The sequence below is a fragment of the Sitodiplosis mosellana genome, unplaced genomic scaffold (genome assembly GCF_009176505.1).
Source record: "Sitodiplosis mosellana isolate CC-2019 unplaced genomic scaffold, AAFC_SMos_1.0 Smas_scaffold_5201, whole genome shotgun sequence".
Lineage (NCBI taxonomy): Eukaryota > Metazoa > Arthropoda > Insecta > Diptera > Cecidomyiidae > Sitodiplosis > Sitodiplosis mosellana.
Genome location: NW_022600443.1, coordinates 474 through 25,890, shown reverse-complemented (window position 1 = coordinate 25,890; position 25,417 = coordinate 474). Strand labels below are relative to the sequence as shown.

The 25,417-nt window shown below is 33.9% G+C and overlaps 3 protein-coding genes across 7 annotated transcripts; 2 read left to right on the top strand and 1 right to left on the bottom strand.

Moving 5' to 3' along the window:
• Window positions 1–855: 855 nt before the first annotated feature.
• On the top strand, window positions 856–3,149 carry LOC129572553 (LIM domain-binding protein 1; the record flags this gene model as incomplete). Of its 2 annotated transcripts, none has more annotated exon segments than XM_055452528.1 (7): window positions 856–958; window positions 1,021–1,196; window positions 1,404–1,622; window positions 1,747–1,870; window positions 2,104–2,231; window positions 2,373–2,556; window positions 2,634–3,149. In XM_055452528.1, coding segments are annotated over 7 exon segments (1,008 nt in total), but the record flags the coding sequence as incomplete, so codon positions are not given.
• LOC129572554 (caspase Dronc-like) lies at window positions 2,972–19,031 on the bottom strand. 3 transcript variants are annotated; one of them, XM_055452530.1, is made up of 4 exons: window positions 18,611–19,016; window positions 18,300–18,529; window positions 18,054–18,224; window positions 2,972–3,956 (listed from the first exon to the last, which is right to left on the bottom strand). In XM_055452530.1, exons 1-4 carry the CDS (start codon window positions 18,881–18,883, stop codon window positions 3,917–3,919), a joined length of 714 nt encoding a protein of 237 aa, XP_055308505.1. In that variant the 5' UTR covers window positions 18,884–19,016; the 3' UTR covers window positions 2,972–3,916. The 3 variants fall into 3 exon arrangements, with proteins under 3 accessions (XP_055308505.1, XP_055308506.1, XP_055308504.1); XM_055452531.1 differs by lacking the exon at window positions 2,972–3,956 and adding an exon at window positions 12,548–12,575; XM_055452529.1 differs by lacking the exon at window positions 2,972–3,956 and having other exon boundaries at window positions 17,501–18,224; window positions 18,611–19,031.
• Window positions 19,030–20,150, top strand: LOC129572555 (baculoviral IAP repeat-containing protein 3-like). 2 transcript variants are annotated; one of them, XM_055452533.1, is made up of 3 exons: window positions 19,030–19,164; window positions 19,251–19,717; window positions 19,786–20,150. In XM_055452533.1, the coding sequence occupies exons 2-3, from the start codon at window positions 19,342–19,344 to the stop codon at window positions 19,881–19,883; spliced, it is 474 nt and encodes a 157-aa protein (XP_055308508.1). In that variant the 5' UTR covers window positions 19,030–19,164; window positions 19,251–19,341; the 3' UTR covers window positions 19,884–20,150. The 2 variants fall into 2 exon arrangements, with proteins under 2 accessions (XP_055308508.1, XP_055308509.1); XM_055452534.1 differs by having other exon boundaries at window positions 19,052–19,171.
• The last annotated feature ends 5,267 nt before the right edge of the window (window positions 20,151–25,417 follow it).

Here is a 25,417-nt window from a genome sequence, read left to right as displayed (position 1 = left end):
ACCCACTTCCAGAACTTGATGATTATTAAGATTGAATGTTGATAAATTATCAGGATTCGATGTTGATAACTTCCAAACGATATTTTTAAGATTCATCCGATAACGTTATTTTTTGAATATAGTTAATATCCTGATAAAAAGTTGATAGCGTTATTAAGATTCCATCATAATAACGATATCGAACGATATTTTTAGTTTATTATGATATCTTGATAAAAAAAAATCGTGAGCACAGCTATAAAATGCCAAGATCGATATGAATGCGACCAGAATCGGTTTGACAAGATGAATTTGGTTTTGACATAAATACCGCACACTCAAATCAAAAACTTTACTCAAACGATGCCAGCTTCAACAAATTTTATTTCGTGATGACATTCGTGTTTAATCTTTTCCGATATAGAAATTATACATTCTTACATATAACGGAATCAAAGTAAACAAATGCAACGCCAAACACGATAACAAATCAGTCTGTTGTGTTGCGTTGTATGAAATGAAAGAGAAGTGTCGGTTCTGCGCTTTCTTTCTAACTCACGCGCCAATTAGTAGATTTATTTTCATACAGTTGATTTACACTGAAATTTCATTCGATTTCGACGGAAATAATCCTAAATACGTTACATCTTTTTACGTTAAAAATGACTAAATGAATGTAAACTCTTCTTAAATGGGGTTTCGAAAATCGACGTAAAAACTTTACCGCTTCAAATCTCATTTTCGTTGTCTGGTGCGATTTGACGATTCCAGATTATAAAAATATTTCTAAATTTCGAAACTCTTTGTGATTTTGGTCATTTATCAATTTTCATTAGTTTAGTTTTTTTGAGATTACTTATAAATTCTTATTTACAGGAAAGTGATAATTGTTGGTGGGATGCTTTTGCTACAGAATTCTTCGAAGATGATGCATCATTAACGCTAACATTCTGTTTGGAAGATGGCCCAAAACGATATAGTATTTCTGTAGAATTTTTGATTTTTATTTAATAATAACTTTCTAACATTTTCATTTTAAAGCAATTGGACGAACATTGATTCCCCGGTATTTCCGTAGTATATTTGATGGTGGTGTTTCAGAATTATATTTTCATTTGAAATTAGCGAAGGAATCATTTCATAATCCTACAATAACACTAGACTGTGACCAATGCACAATGGTAACACATCATACGGTCAAGCCTATGTTTACAAAGGTAATATTGAGATGATCCTGTGAAATGAACCAACTTTTTTTTCTAATTCCAATTTTAATATTTATGTAATACCCTTATTGTATAAACACGAAAAGATCATGTTATTCATGACTCTTGGAGTTATTTCCCTGCAAAACTTATTATTCAGCAGATTTTTTGGCGATATATAATAAAATAAAATTTGAATTTTGCTTTGTCCAATTCTAGGTTTGCACAGAAGGTCGATTATTATTAGAGTTTGTGTATGATGATTATATGCGAATCAAATCTTGGCATATGGCTGTACGAAATCACCGTGAATTGATACCAAAATCTGTTGTTGGAATGCATGCGCATTCCCCACAACCGGATCCAAATATGCTGGATCAAATGTCCAAGAACATAACACGGCAGGGTATCACGAGCTCAACATTAAATTACCTACGCGTGAGTGGTGATATAAATACATATTCATTCAATAAACACAGATTAATTTATATAGATTAAAATTATAATAACTGTACAAAGTTTTGATATTGTCTTTCTTGTTCTCTTTTGAAATTTTACACAGCTGTGTGTTATACTTGAGCCAATGCAAGAACTTATGTCCAGGCATAAGGCATATTCATTGAATCCACGAGACTGTCTGAAAACTACTCTGTTTCAAAAATGGCAGCGAATGGTCGCTCCGCCGGGTAAGCGAGGTACTTTTTGACATACAAATTTGCGATCATAATACTCTCTGATTGAATAACACTTTCACGTTTTCAAGACATTGTCCAGTGCGACAATGTTTGCATATTTTAATATTGAATGTCATCGAAAAGTCAGTTTACACTACCTCCTGGCGAGTGGAACGTGTATGCCTATACATTCAATAAACTGATCTCACTGCATTGTCTTATCGGAGAATATATCTTTTATATAGATGCACAAAGACCACCAAATAAGCGTCGAAAAAGAAAAGGTTCGAATTCAGGAAGTGGTGCGAACAGTGCTCCACCTGTACCCAGCAAGAAGCGATCTCCTGGTCCAAATTTTAGTCTAGCTTCTCAGGTAGTTTATAGGTTGCACTATAATTATAGTTTATTGTTTAAACAACCATTTCTTATTTCGATTGCACTATAAATTTCTTTCGAAATAAGAAATGGTTGTTTATTAATCAACGATACAAATGGCTTTTGAATGTTTTTAAAGGATGTGATGGTTGTTGGAGAACCTTCCCTCATGGGTGGAGAGTTCGGAGATGAAGATGAACGTCTGATAACGCGTTTGGAGAACACGCAATACGACTCAACTAATTTGGATCATGATAATCATGGCGGATTTGGACATGCAGATTCGCCTATTACCGGAGGACCAAATTCATGGAACGTCGATCGTAAGAATTTTATAGAACCTTTTTAGTTGCTTACCTCTTATGATAAAATCTATAATTATGGACTCTTACTAACCTAGGAAGCGGTAATCCACAAGGCACAACACCTTCCAGTCAAGACTCCGAGAAGAAAAGTCCCGCTGTTTCTCAGTGACGCATCACGCGATGAGACCTCACCGGCTTGACTCGCTCCGGTTGCAGTTTAACTTTTTTCTAGACTTAATTTTTTTCAAATAGTTTAGAATCTTAGAGTTAAATATACGTCTAAACAAACAAGAATGGATTATGAAAATATAGAGTAAATCAATTGAAAATTCAATTTATTATGATGACTAAAATGTGAAATCACTCAAACATCGTGTAAAATTAAATAATGTCCTAAGATTGAAAACACAAATCACAACATAAAACGTCATGGTTGTTTGTCAACAAAAAGGATTTTAAGATGCATAATTTTATTTCAGACATTTGTAGAAAGAAAAGGTTTTAGCTTAAGTAATATTAATTAAGTAATGATAAAATTGGAAACATTTTAATATTAGGCCGATATGACAAATGGTAATCGCAATAAATTAAGTTGCGTTTGGAACACAAAATGATTTCGCTTCTTTTGCTACAAAATATCGTGATTTGATCATTTTTGCTGACAAATGAAATTCGGTTTTTCAAAATGCACCTTGGACAACAAAGCAAAGATACAATTAAATCCCATGATGTGCATCAAAAATACATAATAATGTTCCAATCTCACATGCTCATCGAATTGAAATTCATGTGTTCCAATACAAAAGACTTAGAATTTTGACGGCATTTTGTTATGAAGAAGTCAAAATTCGCAAAATGGCCGGTATTTTATCTATATCCCATTTTGTGCTTCAATTTTTTAATTGTATTTCGATCAAATTTTTCATTCGAGTTATTCCACCTATTGGTGGAATGTGCTAGCTGCAGTGTCAGAAATAAAATGTTGCTAAGAATGAAAATAGGAATACAGAAGTTTGAATTGAAACGCAATTGGAAATTTGTTTCTTAAAAACGTTACTTGAATCGTCGCTTCAATAGAAGCGTAACATGGAAAATGTGAATTTTGAATATGTTTTTTTGTATTTTTCGCGATAAAGGTAAGATATAACGAAATGTTATCTTCAACAAAGTTATAGAATTGATTTTTATTTAAAATTTTCCACAAAATAATTAAATTTGAACCAAATCCACTAAAATTATCATATGCTGAAAATGTCCAAAATTCAATGTTTGATTATCGCTTTGGGGAACTTTCCTCTCTCCCTCCTTTTTTGGCTGTCCCCCGACACTCAATTTTTTTAGCTGTTTTTTTCTGTTTTCACCTGCTTATAATTGATCACTAGGATCTTTTTGCACTCAAAGTACGGGCGGATTCTGGCCTAAATTTACATAAAATAATGAAAAAAATACGAATTAGTCCAAAACACGTTAGTTCAGAGTGATGAAATCGTTTTTCTGGGCATTAATCTGGCCATTTCCCTGATAAATGGAAACGCTCGAGTGTATCCCCCATTTTCAAAAAGGGGGCCAGATCGAAGATAGAGAACTACCGTTGCATAGCTAAGCTCCAAACTGTGGCGAAGTTCTTCGAGCATTTGGTGAACGTCAAACTTCTGTCTCTGGTACAGGACAAAATCACCAAGAAGCAACACGGCTTCATGAAGTCCAGATCTACTGCATCTAATCTCACCGAATTCATCTACTATGCCCAGAGAGGCATAAATTCTGGTGCGCAAGTAGACGTTCTCTACACGGACTTCAGTAAAGCGTTTGACAGAGTAAACCACAAGAGATTGATTCTGAAACTCAGATCGTTCAACCTGCCAGAAAATCTTCTTGCTTGGATCGAATCATACCTGTCAAACCGAACTCAATTCGTTAAGTATGGGAGCAGCGAGTCGAATGAATTCAACGTATCATCTGGCGTACCACAGGGTAGTCATCTCGGACCCACACTATTCCTGTTGTTCATCAACGACATAGTGGACGAAATGGACGACGTGTTCATTTCCTTGTTCGCTGATGATGTAAAAATTGCCAAAATCATCAACTCGAGCGCGGATGCGGAAGTGCTACAGCGGGCCATCGACAAGCTGAAGGTTTGGTGCGACGTAAACAATTTGCACCTGAACCTTGACAAATGTGCCGTCCTTACAATCACCACAAAAAGGAAAGACATCATCGACACTAATTACAAATACGGTGATTTTACCTTCAAGCGCGTACGGGACCACAAAGATCTCGGCGTCATCATTGACCAGAAGCTGAGCTTTGTCAAGCACATTGACGCGATCACTTCGAAAGCTACAGCAGCCTTGGGATTTATCAAAAGATTTTGTTACGACATAACCGACGTTCAAACGCTCAAAACACTATACTACGCACTGGTTCAGTCTCATCTTGAGTACTGCAATGTTGTATGGCTGCCAACTTATGCCATACATATCGACAAAATTGAGAGCGTGTTGAGAAAGTTCACCCAGTTCGCCCGAAGAGAATACCGTACAGCGGCAAACGGCTACAGTATCACCGACTACAACAAACGACTTGAGGCGTTGAACATGACATCGTTGGAGCGTAGAAGAGTGAATGCATCTATTGTATTCATGTACGACATCGTGAATGGGATCGCAAATTGTCCCAATGTACGTAACGACATAGCAATTGGAGAGAGCGTACGTATCTTACGGCACACAGACTACCTCAAGATTAAAGATAAGCTCATGGACAAACAAATCAGAGCTCAAGTGCCTCAAATGTGCAAGTTTGCAAACAAAGTAGCAGATCAATTCAACAACTCAACCAGCCGTGCAAACTTTATCTCGTCGGTACGCAGCGAAGAAAACCTAAAGTTTAATACAAAATATTGACGAATTGTTATCTTACATCCCTACAAAATGTATAGAAATAATGATATTTATCCGTGATTTTTACACAAACTTTAAAATAAGTAGCAATTTTAACTGTGATATAGCCATTCATTGAGTTGGTGATCAACTTTTGACCTGCCATTAATTTATAATTTATAATGGAAACTACCGTTTAGGTTAATGTATTTGCAAGTATTGTAAATTTGTTCTTATGTCTTTCGGTCTCTACTAAATTACAAATTCATAACTACCAACAGGGACTTGTTAGATTAGACGTAAAATTTTTCTTCAATGTATCACCTCTGGATAAATTGAATGATGACTTTTGCAGTCATTAGGGCCGTCACTACAGTGTTAACGCTTCAGTTGGTCTTTCATTTTTTACACGTTTAAGTTAGGCTATATTGGACCGTTTACATTTCGGCTACCTATGCATTTCCATGTATTGATTAGGTTATCTTGTGTCAATGCTTTTTAGACCAAATTGTTATACCAATCGAGAAAGACTATTACAACTATTTATTGTATAAAATAACCATATATTGTACAGTCTGAGCGATATGTCTTGACCGCATTGACAGTTGTTGGCAATTCTGCGCCTTATAACATATAGTCATGCTACTCACTCTACAATGCTGAAAGAGACATGCAATGACATTTCGAACGAATGACAAGCAACCGACTTGCGATTGCAAGGAGCGAGCTGTGCGTTTGTATGTATTGGTTGGCATTTGAATCTGAAAGATGTTGTGTGTGCGTCTCACTTTCTCATTTATAATCATTCGGATGGCGCATTGAAATGGAATATAAACATAAACACATCAACTGCGTTCATTCTCGACACTCATTTCATTGCAGCACTGAATTTATAAAATGAACAGCGCCATACATTTAAATATTGGTGAATATGCTGAAAAAAATTCGCACTCATTTAATGAGTGTATCGCATGTGGATGAGATGAAGCAAAGCGAAAGAGAAGCGCGCAACTCCACACGAACGAACGTGCATACACTTCGTCACTCCATCGTTAGAATACGGACACAAACACATAGTATTCATTGACTATGTTCTAGTAGCGCGCTTCTCTTTCGCTTTGCTTTATCTCATCCACATGCGACACACTCATTAAATAAGTGCGAATTTTTTTCAGCATATTCACCAATATTTAAATGTATGGCGCTTTTTTTTTTTGTTACACAAAATCGAAATTTCGTTGAGAAACACCTTATTGTTTTTGCTATTGTAGCACAAATGATACACAATTGTACTTACTTAAAGTGAATGCGCATTTCGAAACGCTCAACGGGCGTTCATCATCAGCACTGACACGACTCTCGAATTTTGCCGGTGATTTGTGAGACGAAAAAACGACAACACACCAACACAACGCAAAACAGCTGGATCAGCAACAACAAAATATTCGCAGCATCAAATCAATGCAAATAAGCAGGACTGTATGTTCCCGCTTTCCGCATTCAATGGTGCTATCTCTTTCTCGATGTAATAACTTTCATACGCATCGAGTCTGCTCTGTCTATTGACACTTTTAATCAGTTCAATGCTATGGTCATTTTCATCTATTCCGTGCTCACTCTCCACTACATGCTTGGCAAACGCAGACTCTCTCATTTTCTTCTTCTTTGCACAACTACAATGTTCTTTATATCGAACTGCTATGCTTCTTTTCGTTTGCCCAATATAGCGGCGCTTGCACACACCACACTCAATCGCATAAATGCCCGATTTCAAATTATCACCAATTTTATCTTTTGTCGACGCGAAACGATTTTTAATTTTGTGATTATTTGAATAAACCGGTGTTATTTTGTGTTTCTTCAAACGATTCTTAATTTTACTCATGACACCAGGAACATAACAAAACACTTCGCGTTTATTTTCACTTAATATTCCGTTATTCTGACTGTACAGAGTCGTATCAAGATTTTGTGCTCTTTTTCGCGTATGTTTGTTAATCATATGATCAACAAGATTTGTTATGTATACTTCTTTTAAAAAATTCAGTTACCCTCTGTTTAACAGTATCAGTACTAACATTGAAATCAATTAGATAAGTATCACAAATTGGAATAACATTAGTATCACATGCATCAGTTGCATATGGCGGTTTATTAGGAACAAATTTCTTATAAAAATCGTTATATGTAATAAGCATGTTATTTATGGGCTCAAATTTGGAATAATTATGGTGTCTTATTTGTAGTGATAAGAAATCTATATCTCTTGTCCGATGCCGTGGTGTTCTGATTCTTATTTGGCTGGTTATGTATTTCGACGATGTATGTCCACATAGTACATTATGCACCATCGATATTTGAGCAATCTTTCTTCGTTCATCAAGGGGAATCATTTGTAAATGCAGCAATCGAAATTCATATGATGGTAATTTGAATCCGTTTGACCATCTCATTCTGCGCAGTGCAAATAGTAAAAATTGCTTTTGTATGGATTCAAGTCTAGCAATCTTGTCGGCAGTGTATGGGTTCCTAATCTGGGAGCCATATTCTATAATTGGCAGTACAAAAGTGAAGAAGAGTTTCTTAATAGTCCATGGATCCTCAAACTCTCTTCCAAAATGCTTTATCCAAGCCAATCTTGATTTTGGTTTGGCGGTAATGAACTCAATATGTGCATTGAAGTTCATTTTCTCATCCAGTATAATGCCGAGGTCCTTAATTACTTTGACACGGTTGATCTTCTCATTGTCTATCGTATATTCAAATTCATACTGCAACTGTCCACGGTGATATGATATGCAATTTGATTTCTTGATGTTCAATTTTAGTCGATTGTCCCGGAAATATTTTACAATTTTGTTGAGATCGTTTTGCAGTTCTTGGCAGTCTTCAAAATTTTCAATGTGTTTCCATAGTCTAGTATCATCAGCAAACGACTGTAATATTGATTCGAGTGTGTGATGTGGCAAGTCAATTATAAATAAAATGAACAGTGTTGCGCCAATTGGGTAGCCCTGACCAGTTTCCGAAGTAACGTTGATGGAATTTGACATGACATCATTTAGTTTGACAATCTGCTGCCGTCCATTCAGGTATGATTCAATCCATCCAAGCAATTGTTCGTTCAAGCCCATGATGTTTAGCTTCTGGATAAGCAGCGTTACATTGACAGAATCAAACGCTTTTGCTAAGTCGAGATAAATTGCGTCCGTTTGAATGTGTTTGTCCATCTTCGTTATTACACGCGATGTAAATTCGGCCAAATGTGTTATTGTAGACTTTCCTTTCACGAATCCATGCTGGCTATCATCAAGTATACTTCTAATGTGGAAGTTAAGATGACTTGAAACGATGGAATCCAAAATCTTCGAAATTACACACTGCAAAGCAACACCACGATAGTTATCAATAGACCTCTCATCCGGCCGGGAAAATCACGAAAATCCCGACATTTTGAGGCGATTCCCGATTCCCGTTTTTTTCTGTTTTTGAGTCCATTTTCCCGACATTTTTGAGTTAATTTGATTCCAAGAATTTATTGTACAATTCAAGTCAAATTATAGAAGTTACATTTAGAAATCGCCCTTTTTTTGTCAAATTATGAAACATTCTCATTCTGCTCACCAGTACTACTATACTATATGTTACAGCTTATATTCTTATTTGCAAAACGTACATGTGAATACATGTATAGTTTCGATGAATTTCGATTTCTGTTAGACTAAACAATGATCCGTCGTTGAAAATACACAGCAATTATTTGTATTGGCAAAAGTCTAATAAAATCTTAAATTTATTTGTCACTTGTATAGAGTAGTTCATCGTTTGCTGAGCAGTTCGTATTTTTGTTTTTGTTTATATTGTTTATCTCATAAACCAATGACTGCAAAAACAGGCACAGCCGAGAAATTACGATACCGCACCGATCAATAATTATGATGAAGCAATGAAATTCATCGCTTCTCATTTGTGGTCGTTCTTTTATGTAATTCAATTGCTCAGTGTGTTTGACACTAATAGGTCGTTTAGCATTCACAACAGTTTAGAGTTAAAGTGAATAAAGAAAAAAAAATCAAGCAAATCTGTTGAACGTTTTCTCACTAAAGCGTGGAGCATTCTGAATTTGAATTGAAACATATTTTTCGAAGTATAGTTCCATTCCAACGGCTTATTTAATAACAAGATTAAATAAATTTAAATCGCTCTGAAAAGATTTTTGAATCGATACCAATACGTTTATGTTCGCTTAGGAACGAGTTTTTTTACTTTGCTTCAACAAAGAATATGAAAATAAAGATAACAAACGATAATACGTGTATTTTGAATTTGACTTCCCGACTTTTCCCGATATTTTTTTCATGAATTCCCGACATTTTTTCCAATTCCCAACAAAAATTCCCGACATTTTGAAAATTTACGATGAGAGGTCTAGTTATCAATTTTTGCTTTGATTCCATTTTTGTGTATTGGCCGTACATAAGATCGTTTCTAAATGTCTGGTACAAAACCGGTCTTTAATGATTCACTCAATATGTGAGTAATCGGCTTTACCAACGTGTGAATGCATTTTTTGATGAAAATGTTCGGTATTCCGTCTGGCCCAGATACTGTGTTATTTGGAAGGTTGTTTACTGTCTCCAAAATTAGGTCGTCAGTGATTTCAATCGTTGGAATATTGATGCATAAATCACGGAGAAGCGATTCACAGTCCTTGTAACTGTCAGTTTGAACATCATTTTGTTTGGTGTACGCTTCTTCAGAATGTTTGGCAAATGTATCGGCAATATCTTGTTGACAGTTCAACTTAACGCCATTATAGTGTCTGAGGCAAAGTTGTAATACTCGAGGTTTGCTATAATTTTGCTGCAACAAATATTGCTTATCTCTTATCAGTTCCGTGAAAAAAACGCGAAAAACCGCGAAAATCGCGAAATTTTCCCACCTCATTTTTAGTGAAGCTGATAAGAAGTAAGAGACTTGCTTCTTCGGCAGAAATATAGAGCAGGTCGAATACTACAACTTTGCCACAGACACCAAGTCGTTATCTCATCACTTTCGCGGAATACGCGAGAAACCGCTGAAAACCGCGAAAAAACGCGTTTTTTCTTATCATTTTTCACGGAACTGATAAAAGATAACGAGGAGGTGTCTATGGCAAAGTTGTAGCTCTGGTCGAGTACTATAATTTGCCAAAGACTCCAAGCCGTTATCTCTTATCAGTTACGCGAAAAAATGATAGGAATACATTCGCGTTTTTCACGGTTTTCTGCGGTTTCTCGCGCATTCCACGAGATAACGAGATGGTGTATATAACAAAGTTGTAGAGCAGCTTGAGTACTACAACTTTGCTACAAACACCAAGTTGTTATCTCTTAAAAGTTACGCGAAAAGCCGCGAAAACCGTGAAAAACGCGAATTTTTTCTTATCATTTTTTCGCGTAACTGATAAAAGATAACGACTTGATGTCTGTAGTAAAGTTTTATTACTCAATTAGAGCTACAACTTTGCCATAGACACCATCTCGTTATCTCTTATCAGTTCCTTGAAAAATGAGAAACTATGAATTCTTGTTTTTCACGTTTTCGCGGCTTTTCGCGTAACTGGTTAGAGATAACGACTTGATGTCTGCGGCGAAGTTGTAGTACATAAACTAGTCTACAACACTGCTACCGACACCAAGTCGATATCTCTTATCATAGTCCAGTTATAATATAAAATAGCCATGGGGCCCTGTGGTCCCCAAAGAACAACAGCGTAACATGTTTTTTGGAAGGCTGTATTTTACACTTACTCACACATATGCATATGTGTATATGTATATGTCATTCGTGTAGAGAAATGTTCAATCTATACAATGAGACTTAACCCCGGTTGGTTTATACACTGTTCAGTAATTTTATTCAACTTTAAATTTCGCTTGGGGCCCTGGATTCCCCAAAAACCGTCATAGTGTTAAATGTCTGGGTTTATCGATTTTCTCCTATTAATTCGGGAAATACCCAAGATATTTTTCCCCCCCATTTTTGTCGAAATCAGTCTGGATGGTTACCGGATTTAATAAAATATCAGATGAAAAACCTCAAGACGCGGTTAAAATGGAGTGACGCTCCTGTGCGTGGATTTACCATTCAAAAAGAATGATATCATTTTGAGTGACGCTTTGACTAATTTCACAAATTCTGGAGATTACACTATCTAATTTCCACTACCATTAAAAAAGTCCCATTTTTCTCATATTGCACATTATGAAATGCGGTAAAATATGATTTAATTTCCAAAAAACCATAAAAAGAGTATTGAATTTATTTTATTTATTTATTTATTTCACACCGCCAAAAACTGGCTGAATATTTTGGTTTGCAGAAAAACGAATCCAAGAGTCGTGAAAAACCTGATCTTTTCGTGTTTGTACAATATAGGGTATTTTCTTACAATGGATAGTTATCATAGGTTCTGACACCAAAAATTTCAGGGGGGGTCAAACCAAAAATTTCAGGGGGGGTTAACCCAAAAATTCATGATGGGGTCAAAAAAATCAATTGTATCTAGTGTAAAAGAGTGAGATGACATTGAACTGTCAAACAGTAAACAACACTTTTTTTCCGCTCCGTAAATTTCTAAATTTCATTTACAATTATTTATTGTTTAAAATATTTTTTTTTTTGTGAATAACTCAACTAAAATGAAATTTTGAATGATAATATCATCGAGAACATTGAAGTTTTAGTGAATAGCTTGAGTTTAATTGCAAAATAACACAAGACAATAAACATAACCAACGATACATAACGTATATACAACAGTGTAAACAAGGAAGAAGAAAAAACACATCACGAATTGAATATCAACAAACACAATGAATAACACAGTCGACTCAATTACTCACTCGTGTTTTGATAATCAATGCAACGGAGCTGAATTCAATGGATTACATGTGAAATGCTCGAAATGTGGATCAAAAATATTTCTGGAATGCCTTAAGAACCGAAGCGGAACATCTGAGTTATTGAAAACATACGGAATCATAACCTCAACATTTGATGTGGTAAAAGACAGCATTACAAATGTTCAACAGAGCTTCAATGTTATCTTCGATCACAATTCTCCCTTTGCGATTCACTGTGCATTCTGTAAATTTTCAACCGATCCAACTATGCGGGATACAATAAAAAAAATGGAAGCAACTATTACAGCAAAACAGCTCAAGGTCGAAAAACTGGAAGCTAATATAGAATGGCTAAGATCACAACAATCAAATTCTACACCCATGAATAATATTAGCAATGAGAATGATTCCAGGAAAATTTGTGAACTGTTTGGTAACAAAGTCATCGATGCAGTCAAGAGCATTATTGAAGATGGAATTAAAACGCCAGTTATTTCTAATGCTTGTCACAGCGATGAAAATAACGCAACTCGAAACAAACAATCACCAAACGGTAATGCAAAATCAAATGCAAAATCAACTACAGAAGTTTCTCCAGTCAATGGTGTTTTTTCAATTCATGTATCTCGGCTTCCGAAAGAAACGACAACAGATGGTATAACAGCCATCATCGTTACTAACGATTGTGACGATTCGTTAGTAATTCGGATATTCACACAGACACTTTTCGTGTTGAGAAACTACCAAACAAACGATTCAAAGGTAAATCGCGAAATTTTTCATCATTTAAAATTTCAACTTTGTCTCCTGAGGTTTGTAACAAGATTACCAATTCGGATGGATGGGGCTCGGAGTGCGTTATAAAGCCTTTTGTGTACAGAGCAGTTGCGGAGAAAAAGCAAAGCACTTTTGTGAACTCGGTTCATACTTCAGCACCTAGTAAAAACAAACGTATTCCTGAGCAAAACCACGTATCACAACGAAAAATTACTGCTGAACCAAATTACTGTTTGATTGGAGACAACAGAAACCATTCCAGATATGATACACACCACAGAGTGAATACTCGTCGAGAGCAGTTCATTCATACAAATGGCGCAAAAAATATGAGTCGTCGTCGTGATGATAATTTCCGGGTACACCAAAGAAATCATGTTCCTCAGGTGCAACAACAACAACCAATGCAGCAACATCCAATTCAACAACAATTTTTGCCTAATACAAATTATTCTTTTTGGAATGGAACACCTTATCACATTGCACCACCTCACATGTATGCACAAAACCCGTTACCATACCAAATGCTCCAACCATTTCAAACACAGCAAATGTTCCGGCCATTCTAAATCTCCCCAATATGTCACAAAAATCAACAAATACAGGTATTTCGCATTGCATAACGATATCTCAAAACGTTAACGGCCTGAAATCCAGATTGCCGGAATTTAATGCGGATGTTATTACAAGCAATGCAAAAATGTACATGATTTGCGAGACAAAGATTGATGACACGGTGCATTCATCGCAGATCTTTCCTCCAAACTTTGCCGTTTATCGCTGCGATCGTTCGCACGAGACTGAACAATGGCAAATTACAAAGAAGAAACGAGGTGGCGGTGTTTTGATTGCCGTTGATAAGTCAATAAAATCACAATTGATTGGAACTGATGCACCGTACGGAGCTGAACAAGTTTGGACAAAGGTGAAATCGAACAACAGAAACATTTTTCTGATCGAAGTCTATATTAGACCAGACTCTCCTTACGAAGTCTACAAGGCTAACATGAAAGCCATACGTGAAGTGACAGCAAAAATGGACAGTGAAGATGTCATCATACTATCTGGCGATTTTAACCTACCAAAATTATGCTGGTTCACTGACGATAATGAAGATCCTGAAATTGCCATTCCATTGAATGCTACGGGAAAAAAGGAATTGATCGTTCTTGATACGTGCCATGAATTGGGTTTAGTTCAAATAAACAAACATAGCAACCGAAATAGTTCAACGCTCGACTTAGTTTGGACGAATTGCATTGACTTGATTACATGCCATAAATCCGATTATCATCTATTAAAAAGAGAAGTACATCACCCTTTTGCACTTGAAATTAAAATTCACGACTTTGATAACAACCAAAGCAAGACTGCGTTAAAACTGAAGTACCATGATTTCATCGGAGCCGACTATTACGTCATCAATAATAATTTGTGCAACTTGAATTGGAATGACATTTTATCTGGAATTGACTTGGAACAAAATATTAGTAATTTTTACAATATCATCAATTCGGTTATTTCAGAGAATGTTAAGTTGAAGACCAAATCTATTTCAAGTCATCCGAAATGGTTCAGCAGAGATCTCATCAACATGAAAAACAGAGTAAACACGCTTCATAAGCAAAAAAAATCACGTCTTTCAGCAGTTCATGAACATGCGGAATTGAGAAAACAATACAAAGCTTGTGCTCGTTCTGCCTTCAAAAACTATAAGCTTGAGATGGAACAGCTCATCGATGAAGATCCTACAAAATTTTTTGATTACGTGAATAGTAGTATAGAAATGCCGGTTTCATCCCGCAATAATTATTTCCCAAACATATGTTCGCTTCGTTGCGCTCAGATTATGCACATTATACCGTGGTTGAAACATACATTTGTACTAGGTAGTGTTTGCTTCAAATTCATTGAAAATTTTTATTTTTCTTTATTGTTTATCTCGGTCCTTTATTTGACGGTGAGCAAATTATTAAGTGTGTATGTATAAATTATTATTATTTTCATGTGTGTATGTAAGAATGTTTGTAAACACATATATGTATTTACACACCTATTTCATTAAACTAGTTTTTATTTGCATATACACAAATGTAGATGCAATAATTTATGTCGATCAATGAATACTCAATTCGTTCTGCTTTTATTGTCACTGCGACGTTATGGTTTTTAATTATGCTTCATTTCCCAGTTTGATTCTCTCTCTCTCTCTCTCTCTCTCTCTCTCTCTCTCTCTATCCCTCTCAAACTCTCACTCGCATTCTTGCAAATCAGAAGCTAAATAAAATTAATTTTTTCAAAGAAATAATAAGAACAAAAACAAAAATACTAACATAGAGATATAGCATGCATAGAGCAATTATATGCATGAAGCTTTATGAAATATCTATACAGAAAGTAGGAAAAAAACATGAAGCAAAGACATTGGAATAAAAAAATGTAAAATAATTTTATTACAAAAAAAATACAGCAGGTGTACGAAGGAGATGCACATTCAAACAACAGAGATTTACGTTCACAATTTTGTTTGATTTATTCTCACATTAGAAAACCAAAAATTTTAAGCATGTGCATACAAAAACAAATTATTCATTCAAAACTAATTCGTTTACATTCCTTCTCATTTTTACCACTTTTTATTGTGACAATTGTTGACGATGGTACCCAATTTCCTGCCTTTCGAATCATTCCTTTTGCTTTTGAACGATGTGAAATTGCTCGCCGAGTAACTCCAAGTGTTTTTGCAAGTTCTTTTTGCGTTTGCGATGAATCTCCAAGGAGTAACGACTCCAATTCTTCATCTTCAAACTTTTTTGGCGCACCGACTTGCTCTTCATCTTTCAAGTTGAAATTGCCACTTTTAAAGAGTTTATACCACTTCTGACACGTTCGCTCAGATGGAGCTTGATCGCCATAAACTTCTTCTAAAATACAATTACTTTGTGAAGCATTTTTCTTCATAATAAAATGATGGAGTAAAACTCGCCGCAAAAACACTTTTTTTGGTGTTGGTACCAACACCGGTATTCGATTGATTGACTTTAGAAATATTCCCAAGCTGTTTAAACGATATTGATATGGAATTTCTCGCGGAGTTACTTCATGTGTATTTACAATTTCTTCTTGCTTCTTCATTGCAAACAAATTTTCATTGAGTAACGTCTCCGTTTCTTCATCTTCAAACTTATCATCTTCCAGGTCAAAGTTACCACTTTTAAACCGAGTAAACCACTTCTGACACGTTCGCTCAGTCGGAGCATGATCACCATAAAATTCTACTAAAATGCGACTACTTTCAGAAGCGTTTTTCTTTATATTGAAGTAATGGAGTAAAATCCCCCGCAAAAATACTTTATTTGGTACAAAATTGCTCATTTTCGATAATGAAAAAACATTATTGTTTTCACTTCAACTAAATATCTAATACTAACATTTGTACCTTGTTACCAAACAGAAACAATAATCATATATAGACACACGCATACATGCATATATTTCCAGATGAAAGATCGCTAATTAAATCACAATAGCTCTTTCACTTGCACACATGCACAGGCACAATCGTTGCTCATTATGCACAGGAACACTCGTTCTTTAATGCACATAGGCGTACACGAGCGTTGAAAATCGCGTCTTTTTGAACGAAGTAATAATCATAAGTAAACATATAATAAACTCATTGATTTTAAGAGAAATTGATTTGTTTGTGAATATTTTGAAAACAGTTTCGAACATGAGCTTAAAATTTCTTACTATTCTTATGTGATCATACACACATACACAAATTTTCTATGTTTGGTTTCATGCCCGCACTAAAAAGATGTAAATATTCCAAGCCCATTGCTCTAATCACTGAGCTACATCGATCTGTTGTAGCTATATGAGAAAAGTATATATATGTGCGGTTCCTTAGACGCATGTGAATTTTTATAATGAACGATCGAACGAACGACAACAACAGCAGTCCAATGTATTTTAAATGGACAACGATAAAGTGGGTATAGAAAAGTATTGTATGTGCGATCAAGTTGTTGTATTCAAACCGAAAAGGTGCACTTGCTTGAACAATGTTATTTTAAAAGGTGCTTTTATTTTAATATCTTATTTTATGTATCCGGATCAATGATTTTCAAAGAAATTCATGGTGGTATTTTGTTCCTTTGATCTTGTGTGCGTAGAAAATTTTACAACCATGATTTTTTCGATATTCAGAATTTTTTGTTTCATTTTTTTACCGTTGTCGCAAGGTGAGCAAAAGATCTCTCTCTCTCTCTCTTTTCACACTTTGTTTACAATTATGTAAAGTTTATATAGTCAGTAGATGACAGCAAAATTTGAGTCGATAAGAGAATAAATAATTTTTTAAGTTTATACGTGTAATTGTAATGTTGTGTAACATTGAAATTCCTATTATTCAAATATCAATTTTAAAATTTATTAATTTACTCGAGATGCTTTCACAGTTATGAGGTAAACAAAAAAAATAAAAAACAAATGAAATGTTTGAATAATTATTTGATAATTTTTACTGATAAAATACTGATACTGAATCAATTATTTTTGTTCCGTGAACAATTAGCCAAACGAATCACATTTGTTTGAGTAAACGAATCCCACATTCGATTGTCAATTCAGTCATTATTGCAATAATTAAAATTTTTTTTGAATACTTTATATTTGTATATTGATTCGTTTGAATTTTTCTTTTAATGTCTTTTTTGAATGGAATGATAAAAAGTGTTTATATAACAATTTCGAGAATGGAATTCTTACTACTTAACATTCATAAAATCCTGGATTGAAGTAAAGTTTTTTGCTAAAACCAATATTTTCAATGCAAGAAGTTTGCATTTGATTTTTTTCACCAACATATTCTTGCATTTGTTCGGCAATTATTTTTAGCATATTATCAAGATGCATCTTTGATGAATATTTCCAAAATACTTTGCTCATGACATCAACATACCAAGACCCGGTTTCAGCATCCCGAAAAGATGAATAGCCTGCAACCGTCGAAAAACAAATTTTCATATGCGAGAACGTTTGCTGCGGATCGGTGATCGTGTCTATTTCTTGAGGCTTACTATCGCAGTTATCGCATTCCATTGGTTCTAGTGCACGATCTGTTCTTGGACCTCTGTTCGGAAAAAATGCGATGAAAAAATTAATATGATATGTAATGCATAATGCAAAATGAAGGTAATAATATTACCGGCAACTTGGAAATATGAAGATTTTCGGCTTTCCGAGCAGATGCGGGCAGCTGACATTGCTGAAGTATGTTATGATCTCATTAACATATACCATAGCACCGTCACTGAATTCAATAGTGGTGTTCCCATTTCGATCACCGTTACCATGCGATGATACAGAAAGTACCAAACAATCGTATTTTGGTAAATCCGACCGGACTGATAATTTTTTCAACATTTCTATGAATTCCTACGTAAAATATAAAATTTTTCTAATTGTGCCTTAATTCCTCATAATAATATTTCGAAAACAAAGAAAATATATACTTACATCTTTCGACATATCTTCGTAGTAATAGCATACGAATCCCATTTCCCGAAATAATGTCACTAATTTATCTCGATCAATATTTCCACCTTCTCGTTTCTTCTCTTTCTTTCTTTGAAAGTTATTGATGTTAACAAAACAGAAAATACCTCGATTTTGAGAATTCATTGAATAAATTTTGATTTTGCCATTATAATCTCCATTAAGTTTTTTTGATTTCCCGATTGGATTGCGGAACGGTGATTTTATTTCATTCAGAAATGGAGTCATTTCCATTTTTGGAGAGAGTATTTTTATATATTTAGGAATGTATATGAATTATTAAATTATTTTATAGATAAACTTATTGTGAAATTTCCTTGCTACTCAATAGTCTCAATCGGTTAGCGGTTAAAAATAGCTGTTGACGTTTTATTCATGTGACATTTTGTTGACAGCTTGTCAGTTCCCTAAACACAGCAAATATCACAAATTTTAACTGCGTAGCATTATATCATTTTCATTTCGATGAAAATATTAATATGAAGTGAAAATATCATAGAGATAATATCCCAGAGGTATGAAGTATATAGTTCAGTAACTGTGCTCCACAACTTTTCAATACGTAATTTTTAATGTTTCGTTTTTGTTCGTTTTGTTACAGTTTTCTTGAATAAATGATTTGAGGGAAGAATCGATATTTAATATTTACAATCATTTCATTGGGTAAACTTCAATTCAAAGCTGAAAAAAAAATGAAACGCACAATGGAAAATAGCCAAAGCTCATCAACATCAAATACGATTTCACCGGATAATGCGTCCAAGAAACAAAGAGAAACTTCTCTACCAAATACATCAGCCACGCAAAGTCAAATGGGAGCTGAAAATTTAATGTATTATGAGCAAGAGAGATTGAAAACATTTGATGATAAATGGCCAGATCCGTCCATCGATCCACGTAAAATGGCTAAAATTGGATTTTATTTCGTTGGGCCAGGCAATAAAGTAACATGTCCCTTTTGCAAGAATTTTTTTTGTAGCTTTGAAAGTTTTCAAAGTGCATTATATATGCATGAAAGTTGTCCATTTATTTGTCGTTTCAAAACACCAAATGTGCCCATTGAACCAGGTAAATAATCACAACTTATCATTTGATTGAAAATTCATCTAATTGCGTTTATTTTATTTCGATTGCAGCATCTGATTTAGATGATTTGTTACCACCAGCAAAACCTAATGCTTTTTTACGTCCAGATGGACGTGTATTTTATAGGCTTAAAGCAGTCAGAGACTAGTTTGGCCTCCTGAAAATCATTTAATGAAACCAAATGGCTATATGAAGTCCCAATGTTGAATTGAAAGAAAAGGAAAGAAAACTCTGAAACAAATCACTTGAATGAAAAAGAAAAGAATGTTTTTTTGTATTTTTTTCCATATTAACCAATTTAATGGATCAACATTTTTGTATAAAAATCATTCGTTCGGTTTTTTACGTTTGAAATTTATCAAAATTCATACAAACATTTACAACGTAACACATTAAAAACGATTTTATGAATAAATTTTTCTTGTGTTTTATTCTTCGTTCCTCTCAATTTATGTTTATTATGATTTTCGTTCTATTCGTATTTATATTTAAAAGGTAACATTGTTTAACTCATTGTTTAATGGATAAAAAGAAAAACTAAACGAAAAAAAGAGAAAAAATCAAAATGGAATAGAGAATACTCATCCATTTGGGATTTTTTCGATCATCGACTATTTGTAAAATTTGAATCAAATGGTTTTTTTTGGGGGGAAATATGTATACAAACACAAACATATAAACTTTTAAAATTAAAAAATGCTCTGAACTTAATTATAAACTGAAAATATTTTAAAATAATCAAATTTAATTTTTTTTTATCGATAATATCGATTGTAATTACATATTATCTATAACTTATTAAAGAAAAATGAACAAATAGGTCTATTGAATCAAGGTATCGAGGTTTAGGTTGAGGTTATGTTTGTTTTTCAAAATTTAAATTGGCTATTGCGAATGGAATAGAATAGAGAATGTATCATTAAATTCAGTCGTTTTCTTTTTTCTATTGATACTATTGATTGAACATAGACCCCGCATCGACTTTTTCATTAAATCCGGAAATTTCTAACAGGATACATCACTATTGGTTGCAGGCTTTGAGCAAAACCGCATATACTACGGTGTAGGCCCACGATAGACTAACTCCACACCACTTTCCATTTTGGCTCGTGGGAGCAATTATTTTTCGCAAAATCGATTTGAAGATTTCATACGAGACCACCTTTGGAGCATTTTGGAGGTATTCCAATTTCACATTTGTGATCATTTTCTTTCCCTAGAAATTCGTATGGGGGGGGGGGTGGTTGGTTTTGGCACGAGAAAACCGAATTTAGCCTTAGTTTTGCGATAAAATTAAGTTTTAACATACTTTCTCTACAAAAGTTGCATTTTTTGGACGAAAATCGATCAATGTGTACTATAAGTGCCACATTTCTTCAAAATTCATGCGTTTTCTGTAGCTAGAACATACTTTTTAGCAAAAATAATGTTAGTTTATCTTTAACATATAGTCATTTGAACGTTCTGTATAATACCGAGATTTTCGTTGAAATAGAGAAAAAAATGAACGAGTGGTCAAAAAGTAATCACAATCAATTTAAATTCGTAGGAAAATTAACTTTCCAAACTCATCTAACTACTACATTCGATTCATTTTGATCCAATAAGCAATCCTAGACACTTGAAAATATTCTGACTCAATTTTCGTACATCCATGTGGCTGATATGAATATATGTTTTCAATTCGCAATATTCCGAATACACATTTTTCGAACATTTTTATTTCATTTTTATCATTCAAAAATGTGTATTTGGGGCCTTTATTTTGCGATACAATGAAGAATGGACACGACTCCTGTACGAAAATGACCAAAACTCTACATTGTAATTGAGCAACAAACTGTTTCAAAATGCAAAAATTTAGCATTGTGTTTTTTTGTTCTTTTTTCTATATATTTTCATTTTTTATATGATGCAAATGCCAGAAATTGCCGCGAAGAAATTGAAGATCGTTGAATTACCACCCAAAACAACCAGCCGATTGCAACCGGCCGATGTTTACTTCAATCGACCATTTAAAAACTTCTTTCGTCGAGTGTGTAACAAAGTGCGTTGGATGCACAATGATTTTATTTTGGCACAACGGGCAAATTTGCTGAGCATTTTGGACATGCTATATTATCAGATGAAAGCAAAGCGTTTTGAATCCCTTTTGAAATATGCTTGGTTCCGTGCTGGTTATACTCAAAAACATCCTCCCGAATTCAAGACACCAGTTCAATTTTGTATGGGTTACAAAGGATACGTGAAGTGTGAAACCGATTTTTGTCCGAACTTATGTTTCCTCAAATGTGCCCATTGCGAACGACATTATTGTTTCCATCATTCATTGGAACATCACGATTAAATGGATTTCTTATTCGAATTCAATTTTTCTGTTCAATATTTTTCATTCAACTTTTTTGCATCATCTTCCAAACTATAGTTAAGATCTTTTTTTGATATTTGATTATAAGTCGACATATAATATAACAAAATATAGTTTTCTGATTCTGTTTTCACAATAAAAAATGAAAAAAAGTATTTTGGAAATATTCATCAAAGATGCATCTTGATAATATGCTAAAAATAATTGCCGAACAAATGCAAGAATATGTTGGTGAAAAAAATCAAATGCAAACTTCTTGCATTGAAGATATTGGTTTTAGCAAAAAACTTTACTTCAATCCAGGATTTTATGAATGTTAAGTAGTAAGAATTCCATTCTCGAAATTGTTATATAAACACTTTTTATCATGCCATTCAAAAAAGACATTAAAAGAAAAATTCAAACGAATCAATATACAAATATAAAGTATTCAAAAATTTTTTTAATTATTGCAATAATGACTGAATTGACAATCGAATGTGGGATTCGTTTACTCAAACAAATGTGATTCGTTTGGCTAATTGTTCACGGAACAAAAATAATTGATTCAGTATCAGTATTTTATCAGTAAAAATTATCAAATAATTATTCAAACATTTCATTTGTTTTTTATTTTTTTTGTTTACCTCATAACTGTGAAAGCATCTCGAGTAAATTAATAAATTTTAAAATTGATATTTGAATAATAGGAATTTCAATGTTACACAACATTACAATTACACGTATAAACTTAAAAAATTATTTATTCTCTTATCGACTCAAATTTTGCTGTCATCTACTGACTATATAAACTTTACATAATTGTAAACAAAGTGTGAAAAGAGAGAGAGAGAGAGATCTTTTGCTCACCTTGCGACAACGGTAAAAAAATGAAACAAAAAATTCTGAATATCGAAAAAATCATGGTTGTAAAATTTTCTACGCACACAAGATCAAAGGAACAAAATACCACCATGAATTTCTTTGAAAATCATTGATCCGGATACATAAAATAAGATATTAAAATAAAAGCACCTTTTAAAATAACATTGTTCAAGCAAGTGCACCTTTTCGGTTTGAATACAACAACTTGATCGCACATACAATACTTTTCTATACCCACTTTATCGTTGTCCATTTAAAATAAATTGGACTGCTGTTGTTGTCGTTCGTTCGATCGTTCATTATAAAAATTCACATGCGTCTAAGGAACCGCACATATATATACTTTTCTCATATAGCTACTACAGATCGATGTAGCTCAGTGATTAGAGCAATGGGCTTGGAATATTTACATCTTTTTAGTGCGGGCATGAAACCAAACATAGAAAATTTGTGTATGTGTGTATGATCACATAAGAATAGTAAGAAATTTTAAGCTCATGTTCGAAACTGTTTTCAAAATATTCACAAACAAATCAATTTCTCTTAAAATCAATGAGTTTATTATATGTTTACTAATAATTTGTTTTTGTATGCACATGCTTAAAATTTTTGGTTTTCTAATGTGAGAATAAATCAAACAAAATTGTGAACGTAAATCTCTGTTGTTTGAATGTGCATCTCCTTCGTACACCTGCTGTATTTTTTTTGTAATAAAATTATTTTACATTTTTTTATTCCAATGTCTTTGCTTCATGTTTTTTTCCTACTTTCTGTATAGATATTTCATAAAGCTTCATGCATATAATTGCTCTATGCATGCTATATCTCTATGTTAGTATTTTTGTTTTTGTTCTTATTATTTCTTTGAAAAAATTAATTTTATTTAGCTTCTGATTTGCAAGAATGCGAGTGAGAGTTTGAGAGGGATAGAGAGAGAGAGAGAGAGAGAGAGAGAGAGAGAGAGAGAGAATCAAACTGGGAAATGAAGCATAATTAAAAACCATAACGTCGCAGTGACAATAAAAGCAGAACGAATTGAGTATTCATTGATCGACATAAATTATTGCATCTACATTTGTGTATATGCAAATAAAAACTAGTTTAATGAAATAGGTGTGTAAATACATATATGTGTTTACAAACATTCTTACATACACACATGAAAATAATAATAATTTATACATACACACTTAATAATTTGCTCACCGTCAAATAAAGTAAAGTTTTATTTTTTTTTTTTTTTCTTTATTATTGAATGTGTGTTTGAGTGAGCGAACACACAACGTTAAAGCAGGTAAACAAACACTCATTTCACATGCACAACAAGCATTAAATACTGTATTTCTCTGCTCGCTTCGCTCTACTTTGGATTAGATGGACCGAGATAAACAATAAAGAAAAATAAAAATTTTCAATGAATTTGAAGCAAACACTACCTAGTACAAATGTATGTTTCAACCACGGTATAATGTGCATAATCTGAGCGCAACGAAGCGAACATATGTTTGGGAAATAATTATTGCGGGATGAAACCGGCATTTCTATACTACTGTGAATACATGCAGAAAAACACATGACGATCTGCCCAGCGAGATGGAGTATGATGGCAATAAATTAAGTTCACAACAAGACATTGCTGACTCATTTGCAAATCATTTCACGAAAGCATATACACAAAATGATACTCCCGTTAATAATTACAAAGACTGTGAATCGTTCCTGAGAGATTTGTGCCTTAATATTCCAACAATTGATATCACCGAAGACCTTATTCTGGAAACGGTCAATAAGTTGCCAACCAATACAGTATCTGGCCCGGATGGAATTCCAAACATTTTTATTAAAAGGTGCATCCACACATTGATAAAACCGATAACACGCATATTGAGTGAATCGTTTAAAACTGGTTTCGTACCTGATATATGGAAGAGATCTTATGTACGACCAATACACAAAAGTGGCGTTAAAACTAAAATCGACAACTACCGTGGTGTTGCTCTACAATGTGTAATTTCCAAATTGCTAGATTCCATTATTGCTAATCACCTGAACTTCCACATAAAAAATATCATCCATGATAGCCAGCATGGATTTGTTAAAGGAAAGTCCACAATAACGAATCTGTCCGAATTCACATCACGAACTATTACCAATATGGAAAAGCATATCCAAACCGATGCTATTTATCTGGACATAGCTAAGGCGTTTGACTCGGTTAATATTGAGCTACTCATCCAAAAACTGAGCATTATGGGCTTGAATGGGGAAATTCTCAATTGGATACAGTCATATTTGGATGGAAGACAACAAATTGTCAAATTGAATGAAGCAATGTCAAAAACCATTGAAGTTACCTCGGGAACCGGACAGGGCTACCCAATTGGTGCAACATTGTTTCTACTATTTATTATTGACCTTCCCCATCATACAATCGACTCAGTATTACAATC

Bases quoted from the DNA above. Each gene is read 5' to 3' on its own strand.
- LOC129572555 (XM_055452533.1), top strand. From the start codon at position 19,342: ATGAAACGCACAATGGAAAATAGCCAAAGCTCATCAACATCAAATACG. The intron at 19,718-19,785 runs GTAAATAATCAC...TTTCGATTGCAG, and splicing joins AAATGTGCCCATTGAACCAG to CATCTGATTTAGATGATTTG.
- LOC129572554 (XM_055452529.1), bottom strand. From the start codon at position 18,883: ATGGAAATGACTCCATTTCTGAATGAAATAAAATCACCGTTCCGCAAT. The intron at 18,530-18,610 runs GTAAGTATATAT...TATTTTACGTAG, and splicing joins ACGAAGATATGTCGAAAGAT to GAATTCATAGAAATGTTGAA. The intron at 18,225-18,299 runs GTAATATTATTA...TTTTCCGAACAG, and splicing joins TTCATATTTCCAAGTTGCCG to AGGTCCAAGAACAGATCGTG.